At 43.5% G+C, this 12,721-nt stretch overlaps 1 protein-coding gene across 5 annotated transcripts in view; it reads right to left on the minus strand.

The window, feature by feature from the left end:
* Window positions 1-12,721, minus strand: part of MYO9A (myosin IXA) — a 451,053-nt gene that overhangs the window by 329,755 nt on the left and 108,577 nt on the right. For all 5 annotated transcript variants that reach the window (XM_032791130.2, XM_032791129.2, XM_032791131.2 and 2 more), the window contains exon 2: window positions 6,697-7,610. In XM_032791130.2, the coding sequence (XP_032647021.1) occupies window positions 6,697-7,539 (843 nt within the window). In that variant the 5' untranslated portion in view covers window positions 7,540-7,610. The remainder of the gene's footprint in view (window positions 1-6,696; window positions 7,611-12,721) is intronic.

The raw sequence follows: 12,721 nt of genomic DNA on the forward strand, positions 1-12,721 counted from the left end.
AGTCCAATAGGAACTGAGACTAATCATATTAGATCAGTAACTTCAAAAATAGGCACCTTAACTTCTCAGAATATTGAGATGTAATCATTTTATGAACACTCTGCACCAGCTAGTCAATGAGGTGAAGTTATTGCATATTGGGTTAGATGACTTTCCTGTATAATTGAATTAATCTTGCTTAATAAGGGTGTTATGGGGAAAACAAATAGCTACGGATAAACTTTCCCAACAAGTACTGAAGGCCAATTACAGGGCAGTGGAATACTTCCAGGCTCCAGCCTGAAGTGACAGCTGTTTTGCCAGGATGGGAACTAACTGATTAAAGGGTTAAAAAGTTAAAAGTCGGGAGGGCAGAAGGGGGAGGGTCAATTTTCAGAAGCTGTCCAGCGGAACAGCACAGATTCTGGAAGGAGGAAGTCTGTTTCTAAAGAAGTTGGGCCTTCCCCAGAGAACAGTAAGCTATAGGGAGAGGCAGGCATGTGTACAGACTGGTTTATTGTTTTAAGATTTGGTTTCCCTTAAAAGGAAAGTATGAGCCAAGGCATTTAAGAAGTTTGTCTGGTCACCACTGACATTGCTCCCAGTGGGAACAGAACTGCAGACACTTTAAGATAAATCAGGCAAGTTACTCACAGTTGAACACAGAGGCCCGGCAGCCCAGGGCCTTATCTGAGAGTGAGAGAAGAACATAAGAACGGCCGTACCGGGTCAGACCAAAGGTCCATCCAGCCCAGTATCTGTCTACCGACAGTGGCCAATGCCAGGTGCCCCCGAGGGAGCGAACCTAACAGGCAATGATCAAGAGATTTCTCTCCTGCCATCCATCTCCACCCTCTGACAAACACAGGCTAGGAACACCATTCATTACCCATCCTGGCTAATAGCCATTTATGGACTTAAACACCATGAATTTATCCAGTTTCTCTTTAAACCCTGTTATAGTCCTAGCCTTCACAACCTCCTCAGGTAAGGAGTTCTACAAGTTGACTGTGCGCTGCATGAAGCAGAAACTTCCTTTTATGTTGTTTAAACCTTGCTGCCTATTAATTTCATTCGGTGACCCCTAGTTTCTTGTATTATGGAATAAGTAAACAACTTTTCTTTATCCACTTCTCCACATCACTCATGATTTTATATACCCTCTATCATATCCTCCTTAGTCTCCTCTTTTCCAAGGCTGAAGCAGTCCTACCTCTTAATCTTTCTCATGCGGACTTCTCAAACCCTAATTCATTTAGGTGCCTTTTTCTGAACCTCTATGCCAGTATATCTTTTTTGAGTGGGAGACCAACATCTGTACACAGTATCGAGATTGGGCGTACCATGGATTTATATAAGGGCAATAGATATTCCTAGTCTTATTCTCTATCCCCTTTTTAATGATTCCTAACATCTGTTTGCTTTTTTGACTGCCTCTGCACACTGCGTGGACATCTTCAGAGAACTGTCCATGATGACTCCAAGATCTTTTTCTGACTAGTTGTAGCTAAATTAGCCCCATCATTTGTATGTATAGTTGGGTTATTTTTTCAATGTGCATTACTTTACATTTATCCACATTAATTTCATTTGCCATTTTGTTGCCCAATAACTTGTTTTGAGATCTTTTTGAAGTTCCTCACAGTCTGCTTTGGTCTTAACTATCTTGAGCAGTTTAGTATCATCTGCAAACTTTGCCACCTCACTCTTTACCCCTTTCTCCAGATCATTTATGAATAAATTAAATAGGATTGGTCCTAGGACTGACCCTTGGGGAACATTAGTTACTCCTCTCCATTCTGAGAATTTACCATTAATTCCTACCCTTTGTTCCCTGTCTTTTAACCAGTTCTCAATCCATGAAAGGATCTTCTCTTTTATCCCATGACAGCTTGTGATTCCACCCCAAAAGAGATGACAGCTTGAGGCTGAGCAAGGTGTACTCAGGATCAGGAGGGAGCCAAAGGTGCAGTTAGCTTGGTAAATGTGACAATAAGTACTGGACTTCACTGAGAGCCCAGTTCCACATTCCTTCCCATAAGCCGCAGCAAATACTTTAGAATAAATAACAGATTTGTGAAAACTCCCCTGGTTATTTATTTTCTCATTCATTTTTCTGTGAAGTTTGCATCTGCATAAAGATTCTCATATCAGTGAGATGTCTTCCTTCAAGTTCAGTTAGTTGGAAACTTTGCCCCTTCTTCCCAAATGAAGACCAGTCCAAAGCAATACATGAATTTTTCACCTACAGACCAGATTACTCCAATACTGAAAATCTGAAGCTGAATATGAAAATAAAGCAAATACACCAGCTATTGGAAAATGCAGCTATCCCCCTCCTCCGTTATTTAGGCAGCTATGAACACATAAAGCTGGTGCTCCAGTCCCTCAGACTCCCAGTTCTCCTTTGCTACCAACTTGTTACCTTGATCCTAATTCTTGAAGTCATTAATAGAATAGGTCCCAGCTACACTGGTAAATATCTCCTATGAAATGCCAAAACAGTTGCCTTGCTCAGGGAAGAGACAGATCACAAAACCCGATCTGAAGCCCATGACAACCAGGGACCAAACATTCTCAGATGAAGAGATCCAGCTACAGAACAAGTTTCCAAAGGGTGGGGGAGGGAATCTAGAATTTGACTGCCTTTGAGAAACACTACAAAATCTCCCTAACCTGAAAAAACTAGAACTAAATTCACAACATAAGAAAAAAAACTTACTCCAAGCAGAGCTTACTATAATCTGAAAAACGAGAAGAGACAAGGAAACCATGAAATCCACTAGTCACTTCATTATTGCCAGTCTTGCACTGTGACTGGAGGCAGTACAAAACCCTATGACAGATAAAACAGTGATCTGGATACACATTCAAAACAGTTCACAAAAGCAAACAGAAGTAATACATTTTGAAGTATTCTTTCAACGATCTGAAGGCAGTTTTCTCCACCCAGAAGTAGCATTCTTCCAAGCAAACAAGCATATTTGAAAACTTGGGTGTAGTATCCTTGCCTTCTTCTCTTGAGCTCCTGAAGGAACACTTCTGAGTCCTAGCTTCCCAACTCCCAGGCAGATGTTATCTCTTCCTTTTATTATGGAAACTGGGACGTGGGGCCCCTTTTCAGTCCATAAGGTTTTTACCCTCTTATGACAGAAACAAAATTCAAGTTTGTAAGGAAGGCTGTTTTTAAAATTTGATGCAACAAAAAAGCATCAAAACACTTTTCAAAAAGTGAACAATTGTATTCCATGTTCTCAGTTCCATTTCTGTGGGGGAAAAAACGGTTACTAATATGCCCTATAGTAGTAATTCTTCAAGATGTGTTGCACATGTCCATTCCACTTCAGGTGTGTGCACGCACTGTGCACCAGAATTGGAGATTTTTCCCTAGAGCAATACCAGTCACAGCAGCACATTCATGTAGCTACACAATGGTGTAAATGGTGGAGCCAACTTGGAGCCTCCTCAGTTTCTTTTTACAGGACAGGCTCTGATACAGAAAGGAAGGAGGGGTGGGCCATGGAATAGACATGTGCAAAACATCTCCAAGAAAAGTTACAGAACAGATTAATAACCTTTTTTTCTTCAAGTGGCTGCACACATTCAATTCCACTTCAGGTGACCCACAAGCAGTTCAAACAGGAGTTGGGTTTTTAAGTCCACCTGAACAGTGACTGTAGAACGAAATGTCCAAACTTCACATCATCTCTAGAATGCTGAAACACAGCATGAGGAGTTGAAAAGGAATGCACCAATGACCAAGTTGCAGCTCTACAAATGTCTGTTGTAGACATGTGGGCCAAAAAAGATGCAGAAACTACTTGACATCTTGTAGCGTGCGCTATAACTAGTCAGAGAGGGTTTCTTGGCAATGTCATAGCATAGATGTGTGCAGGATACAATCCAGGACAAATGCTCTACATCTAGACTGGAAGGCCTTTCATCCTGTTGACAACTGAAATGCACAGCTGGGATGATGATCTAAGTGGCCTACTTCTGTTCAAGTAAAAGGCCAAAGCCCTTCAAACATCCAAGTTATGGAGAGTCTCTCTTTATCATTATGAGAATGAGGCTTAAGAAAGCCATATACTTACTAATATTCTTTTTTGAGGTGGAATTCCAGAACTACTTAGACAGAAATATAGGATGTGGATGTTAAGGATTGCCCTTAGAAAAAATCATGTCAGGACAGTCAGCTATAAATGCTTGTTCCTCCTCCACCCTTTTCATGGATATAATAACTACCAGAAATGTTACTTGCATAAACAGGTGCAGTAAGGGAGGTAGCTGTTGGCTCAAAAAACGAACTCATCAACACTACCAGCATAAGATTCAAGTCCCAGGGAGGAGGGGGATCCACGACATGGGGATATAACCTATCTAGACTTACCTAGACTCTGACTACTGATCACAGGAGTAAGAAGGAACTAAGGGGATCCAGGCTGGCTCCATCCTTGACAGCACTGTGCAGAAGCACAAGACTGGTGAGGGCGCTCAAACTCCAATGTGTATCACTTAAGCCATGTGTACACTACAAAATTAAGTCAACCTAACTTACATTGGCATACAGACGCCACAGTAATTATATCACTTGCGTGTGTCTACACTTTGTGCTCCTTGTGTCAGCAGTTTGCATCCTCACCAGGAGCACTTGTATCAATTGTATTGTTAGTGTGGGGCATAGTTGGATCACTCCTGAAAGCCAGTAAGAGTTGATGTAAGCAACTTAGTGTCTACACTGACGCTGCATTGACCTAACTACATGGACCTTGGCTCTACATCACTTATGGAGATGGAGTCATAAAGTCGTTGTAGTGGGGAAGTGTGACAGTCTGTATCCCCATTTTCATGCTTTTTACAAAATTATAATGGATTTTGTACAAAATTTGCCTTCTAAGGTATCATTTGAAAACTCCTAATTTGCTGATCATTATTGTCCTGGTAAGATGCATGTGGCAACATTTTATTAATTGTAAATTGTAAATTAAGATTCTACAGCATGACTTTACTGAGGCATGCTCCAAGTTTAGAAAAGTACACACAAACCAGTTCCTCAAAGACAAAAAGTAAACTGATGCCTCAGTCAGGTATCAACAAAATCAGATGGATTATCACCTGTTAAGTGGCTGTTCTTTGGCAGGAAAAAGGGTGAGAGAGAAATTTACATTTTGGCAACGAAACAGCTGGAGATTCTTGACCACACAGATGTTCTGTCTCCTGAACCTCAGCTGGAGATGATTTTCAAAAAAGAGAACTATAAGTAAGGGGAACTGATTCCCCAGATTACTCTCTCCCTCCATCTCTACTCATGGCATCAGCAACACCTGAAGGATAAGGAAATCAACACTGAACTTCAGAAAGGGTCCTGGCTGAAAGGCATCCAGATTGCTACAAGCATGTGGTAAGAGAAACCTTTGCTAGAATGCATTTAGCTTGTTCAGTTAGATATTAGTTGCATTTTACCTTTTATTTCTTTGTAACCAGTTCTGACTTTTATGTCTCGTTACTTGTAACCACTTAAAATCTCTCTTTCTATAGTTAATAAACTTGTTTTATTGTTTTATCTAAACCAATGTGTGTTTGGATTGAAGTGTTTGGGAAACTTCACTTGGGGTAACAAGATTTGTACATATTTTCTATTCATGAAATGACAGAGTTTATATGAGCTTGTGTTGTCCAGTAGGGTGCTTGGCGGTACAAGACAGACATTTCTGGGGCGAAGTCTGGGACTTGGAAATGCTGGTGTTGCCTGCATTGTAATTCATGGGTGGGTGGCTATAGCATTCATACAATATAGCTGGGAGTGATTTACATGCTGGAGGCTGTGCGTGAGCAGACCAGTAGTGGTTGCTCTTACTGCAAAGCAGTGTAAGTACCACCCCAAGCCGAGGGGTCACAGTTGTCCAGCTGTCCAGATTGTACCTTAAGTAATGTCACAGGCAGTTACATCAACGGGAGTGAAATTTAAGTGTAGACACTTCCATAGTTAGGTCGATGTATGCTGCCTTGTGTCAACCTAACTCTGTAGTGCAGACCAAACCTTAGGGACCCATTTCCAACTATGGTCATGCACACACCTGAAGTGGAATGGGGACATGTACAATCACTTGAAGAACTACTTGTCCAGCTCACTTAACCTTTTTCTTTACAAAAATTCTCATTTGGCAACCGACTACAGATACACATTTTCTAGTATACATTATTTTTTCTGACAGATGGGAAAGGAAGAGCAAAGCTTCTAATTAAACACTTGTCAAAATCTTAGTATAAATTAGATTTGTATCAGAAAACCCCAATAAAGTTAACTGTAAACACAATACTTTGAAAGCAACAATACCAATGCACTAGGTGCCGTAAACTCCATTTTTAAATCTTCCAGTAGTTAAGGCTGTTAATTCAAAGAAATTGTGTTGGGATCACTAAGGTGTTTTATAAAATAAAATTCATGATTTTATAGCACACTAAAGCATGCTAAAGTGAAAAGCATGTTATTAATAAATGCATAAAATAACTGTTTACTGAATTTTTTCAAGGAAGTTAAAACTGTATTGTCTTTAAGATGACACACACCTAAATTGCATTATTGGTAATAATATTGCAGTCTTGCTTACTATTATCATTGAGCAGATACCCCCAGTCTGGCAATATAAAATCAGGACTATTGGTTTTATAACGCATCAAAAAATAGTTGCATCACTATCATCATTTTAATCTTACCTCAAGCACTGGCCCAGCTCCGAGAATAATCTGTTCTACTCCACTAACAAATCCCTTCTGGCTGAGAGCAGTGAGGTGATGAATCAGAAAGTTTGTGCTCTGTGTTTTGCCTGACCCACTTTCTCCTGAAATCACAATGCACTGGTTCTTCCTGCGCTGAAGCATAGCATGGTAGGCCACATCAGCCACAGCATAAATATGGGGCTCCAGCTTTCCCAGCTGATGATTATCATACATTTTGACATACTTAGGATTGTAAATGGGGAGAAATTTGAATGGATTAATGACTATCAGAATGCTGCCTACATAGGTATAAATTTTTTCCTGCTTAAAGCGGTTTCTGAGATTTTCCAAGAGTGTTTTCTCATTTAAATCTGGTAAACTGCACAAATCATCATAGTCCTTCTGCTGTGGCTGAGGAAGGAATCCACGTTCCATCATCCTGCGACGCTCTTCTGTCACTTGTAACCAGGACTGTAGACTCCCATAATGAATAGACCCATCTAGATTCTTCTCCCTCAGAAGGAAACGATAGTCTTCCCCACTCAATCGGTTCTCCAGGGCCATGCGGGGCCACAACATCATGCGTTGGACAGGGCAGTCTGTAGGGTTGAGAATCCATTCCTCCCCACCAAACTCCTTCACCTCTGCTAGGACATAACATTTTGTTTTGTCTAGTTGGAGTTTATTAATGAGAGCGTCTATTACCTCAGCAGCTGTTGATGTTTTTCTGGCGGTAATAGGGCAATAGATAGTTCCTTCAGCAATGCTCCCAGGATATACGTGTAGTGTAAACTCACTGTCCTCAAAGCGTCGTCTTCCTCCAACATCATTTACATTCATATTGATCCCCTTCCCATCAGTACCTGCAGTGCATCTTTAGAACAGTCCAGTATGCCGTCATGACATCAACACTACAAAAATCAAGACAGAAGTATTTTAGACTCAGGGTTTTCTTTTAGTAATAGGCATTTTAAAAATATTTACGCATACTGCATGAAAAGGTAAAGCAATCTAACATCAAACTACCACTCTCATCATATTAAGATTTTACAAAACGTAAATGATTATTCCTGAGTTTGACAATTGGAAAGAAAGCTGTTTTAAATATCATGATGCTTTCAAGAAAACTGCAGCCAGAAGACCTTTACTGTGCTAACGGTAACAATTTCAGACTCCATTCTAATCTGATAAACTCAGGGATCAATCTCTTCATACTTTTGCAGTAATTACCAAGATTCTAAGATAGCAGGGATTTGAAATTAGATCTCTAGTTTTAAACTAATGCATTCTATTACGGCTACAGTCAGTGAAGAAAGTCGTGTATTTTGAGTGGTATAGCTACTGAATGGACCTGAGCAACTGTGGTGCTCGCTTGCCCAAAACAACTCATTCTATAGAACAGTTTACTTTTACAGATTAATTCACTTTTGAGAGTTCACACTTTCTGCATATTCATTTTAAGATATTTAAACCAAACAGAGGGAATGTCATTTAATGTTTTTCCAGCTCACAACTATCCGTTCATCAGTTTACCCATATGTAAAAGGCATTTAAAAATACCTGCCTCATAAGGGTATAATGATACTTAATATCTGTTAATCCTTGAGATTTTGAGCAACTGTCATCATCACACAGCATTATTATTATTTTAAAAATTAAACAACAGCTTCAAATACCTGCAATAAAGGAATATTCCAACCAGAAAAGAAACCATTTTCCTTATCAATCCAGAGGTTTTCCCCAAACCACAACTCACAAGGTGGCATTCAAAGCAAAATAAGGGTATTTCATAATGTTTAGGTATTCTGGACACTGATGGGTTGTTCATATGATTATTTAGAAGAATTTAGTTCCTCATTTTTCATGAGCTCTAATTTCACTCATAAAAACGAATATTGCAATGTTTACAGCTCAGACTATTAATGTAGTACCAAAGCAAAATGAAAGCTAGCTTACTATTTCTGACATTATGCAAACACACTGCCACCAGGGCTGGCTCCAGCCTTTTTGCTGCCCCAAGCAGGTGGGGGAGGGAAGCCACGATTCGCACTTCTACCGCCACCGCTTCATTCTTCGGCGACAATTCAGCAGCAGGTCCTTCCCTCCGAGAGGGACTGAGGGACCCGCCGCCAAATTGCTGCGTGTGCCGCCCCTTTCTGCTGGTGGCCCCAAGCACCTGCTTGCTGCGCTGGTGTCTGGAGCCGGCCCTGACTGCCACTATGGCAAATGGTATCAGTTTAGCAATACAGTGAATTGCCATAAGATGCCCAGAAATACAGATTTTGGTTAAAAATCCAATTACACAGTGCCCAACAATAAGCTAGGTGCTTTACAAAAAGGTAAGACTGTCAGTGGAGCAGAACTCCACCCCTGCCCCTCCCTGCCCTTGATACACCTTCTGCTCCCAGGTGAAGTAGCCAGTGGCTGGTGCAGGAGGGAACTTCAGCAGCTGTGCTCCATCTTCGAAGCAACCCCCACAAGAAATTCTCAGCTGGGGCTAGTTACAGCCAGAATCCAGTTCTCAACCTACCTTACCTCCACACCCTTTAAAAAAAAAGTAGGGGGAGGAGTGAAGGCAGAAGAGATTCATGTAAACTGAGCAAAAATCAAGGTCATGAATAGTTTGATTATCATGTAAAACAGGGGTGGGCAAACTATGGGCCACGGGCCACATCCAGCCCGTGTGACCATTCTGCCCAACCCCAAAGCTCCTGGCCCAGGAGGCTAGCCCCCAGCCCCTCCCCCGCTGTTCCCCTTCCCCCGCAGCCCCAGCTCGCTCTCTCAGCCACTGGCGAAATGCTCTGGACAGCAGCGCTGAGAGATCCTGGGGCACTGCAGCTGCAGAGCCCGGCCTGACCCGGTCTCTGTGCTGTGTGGTGGTGGTGGGGGCAGCACGGCATGGTTCCAGCCGGGCAGCATGGCTGTAGCGCCACCAGCCACCGGTGCTGCAGGCAGCATGGTAAGTGGAAGGGAGTAAGGGGGGTTGGAGAGAGGGCAGGAGAGTTTGGGGTGGTGATCAAGGGGCAGGGGTGTGGGGAAATGGGGTTGAATGGAGGCAGGGGTCCAGTGGGAGGGGCAGTCAAGAAGGAGGGCGTTTGGATAAGGCGACAGTGGGCAGTCAGGGGACAGGGACAGGGTTAGGCAGGGGTCCCAGAGGGGCTGTCAGGGAACCGGGGGGGGGGTTGGATGAGGCAGGAGTCCAGAGGGGAGCAGATAGGAGATGGGGGCCAGGCCACAACCCCCTCCCTTAATCGGCCCTCCATACAATTTTCCAAACCCAATGCGGCCCTCAGTCCAAAAAGTTTGCCCACCCCGATGTAATTTTTTTTTTTTTTTTTTTTTTTTTTAAAAGACCTAGCCCTGAGCACTCTCATCATGGTGTCCATTTTCCCTCATAAATTGCTTCAAATAGTGCTGAGGGTTACCAAAGTTCATAAAGCTAGCTCAACTCTTTTACTGCCCACTGGATACGCAACCAAATTATTTGCAGCAACAGCATAGATACTGGCACTAATTTCTTAATGTGAATTTTTCCAGACAGAAAATGGGTGAGATTGCAAGCTGACATCAGTTGAGTGGGTGTATGTTAGAGATTTTAATTATCTATAAAATGCATTCTAAAATCCCTTCATTCTTCAATTTATTTACAGCATTAACAGGGCTTAGCTCTAAGTACTATGTGCTGTGCAGATTCTAATTCTATAGGAATTTATGTATTACACACACTAGCTGATTTCAAGGAAAACAAAATATTGCCAAAGATAAAAATAATTCCTGGGTTTGTGGCATACTGCCAGAAGCGTAATCAAGTATCTACTCACTCGTACATTTCCTTTCAGCACCACCCAAGATAGTCTCAATGTTATGTGATATGGGCCATGGTCAGCCAGATGCCACAGGCTGAGATTTTAGATTTTTCTGAAGAGGTGCAGTACAAGAGTCACAGCCCAAGGGCTGGAGGGGGGATGGTAGCTTTAAGCAACCTTTGTGCCCTCCCAATTCTGGGCTCCTCTGCAGCTCCTGGCATAACAGATGACCTTAGGGCCCTGTCCGAAATACGGCAGCCTGTCTCTCACTGCCTCTGGGGTTGCAGCACTGCTCAGGACTTCCACAGTCCTATGTGCTGTAGCCCTGCCCTGACATGCCACTCCCTCTCATATACCTGCTCCTGGCACACCTTTTACATCAGGATTCGTGAAAGTTCTTTAGAAGACATTTTTATGACTGTCTTCCTCCATTCCTGCACCAGGGGAATCTTAACCTATTGGATTTGAAGCTTAAAAGAGCCTCTCTACACCACTCCAGCCCTTTTACCCAGTATCAAGAGGCCAAAGCAGAGGTGAGAATATCAACCACAGTGTCCATTTCCAATTTCGCCAATGACTTGACCTATGAGCTTGGGCAAGTTACAACCTCTGCCTCAGTTTATCACTGTGTAAAACAGGGAAATCTCCTACCTCACATTGGTGTTGGGGTGTTTAATTTATTAAAGTTCGTAAAAGGTTTTTGAGATCCTCTGATAGAAAGTACTACAGAAATGCAAAGTATTATTTTATGCTGCATCTACTTATTCATCTCTAGTCATATATTTCAGCAAGTGTGTACACTCCTAGATACGTGCTTGAAGAACAGAATAAATCAGTTTGTTCCTATGAAACATACTTGGCATGGAATCAAACAATATGCTAGGAGAGCCGTACACATTGCTTCAGGGCACACTCTATGAACTAGAAAGCACACACTGCTGGATTCCTTGGTTAGCTCTAATTTAAAAACAAACAAACAAGAAGCAACAAATATACTTGCCAGTGGTAACTTTGTAAATAGTTTAAAAACAAACTCTCCATTGGCAGTAATATTTGCCACTGGGGGTGTGAGGGGGGGAGTGTGTTTTCACATTACCTAACTCAAGATAACTAAATCAAGCTAATATCCTAGTGAAGACAAGGCAGTTATTGTTTCCACACCAGCTAGTAGGTCATGTTAAGACTGGGGAAGCCTAGGGTTTACCTTGACTTGTAAACTCATGTGAAAAACTGCCTTGTCTTCACTAGGATTTTACCTCAAGTTAACACACCTTTCTTCCTAATGAAGACAAGGCCTTAGACAGAGGTGGGCAAACTACCGCCCACGGGCAGCATCCAGCCTGCGGGACCATCCTGCCCGGCCCCCGAGCTCCTGGTCCAGGAGGCTAGGCCTGGCCCCTCCCTTGCTGTTTCCCCTCTCCTGCAACCTCAGCTCGCTCGCTCCACTGTCAGCAAATGCTCTGGGCGGCAGGGCTGTGAGCTCTTGGGGCAGTGCAGCTGCAAAGCCCGACCTGACCCGGTCTCTGTGCTAAGTGGTGGCAGCGGCGGCATGTCACGGCTCCAGCCGGGCGAAGCGGCTGTAGTGCCGCCAGCCACTGGTACTCCAGGCAGCAGAGTAAAGGGGCAGGGAGTGGGGGGGTTGGATAGAGGGCAGGGGAATTCGGGGTGGTGGTCAGGGGGTAGGGGTGTGGATAGGGGTTGGGGCGGTCAGGGGGCAACAGGAAGTTGATTGAAGGCAGAGGTCCTGGGAGGGCAATCAGGAAGATGGCGGGGTTGGATGGGGTGTCAGGGGGCAGTCAGGAGCAAGGCGTTCCAGGGACAGTCAGGGGACAGGGAGAAGAGGTGGTTGGATGGGCCAGGGGTCCCAGTGGGGCAATCAGGAATGAGAGGAGGGGTTTGATGGGGCGGCAGAGTTCCGGGGGCGGAGGGGGGTCAGGGGACAGGGAGCAGGGGGGATGGGGCAGGAGTTCCGGGGCGGGGGAAGGCAAATAGGAAGTGGGGGCCAGGCCACAACCCCCTCCCCTAACCGGCCCTCCATACAATTTACGAAACCCGATGCAGCCCTCAGGCCAAAAAGTTTGCCCACCTCACCTTAGAAGCTTGACAAGTTCCACATAAACTATAACAAAGTCTGTAAGAGCTTTCCTCCTCCCCTCGCTGGCCTCAAGACAACTTTTGTTCACTTTTAGATATGCACTTTTCCATCACTGGTAATT

Source organism: Chelonoidis abingdonii, chromosome 9 (assembly GCF_003597395.2).
Source record: "Chelonoidis abingdonii isolate Lonesome George chromosome 9, CheloAbing_2.0, whole genome shotgun sequence".
Lineage (NCBI taxonomy): Eukaryota > Metazoa > Chordata > Testudines > Testudinidae > Chelonoidis > Chelonoidis abingdonii.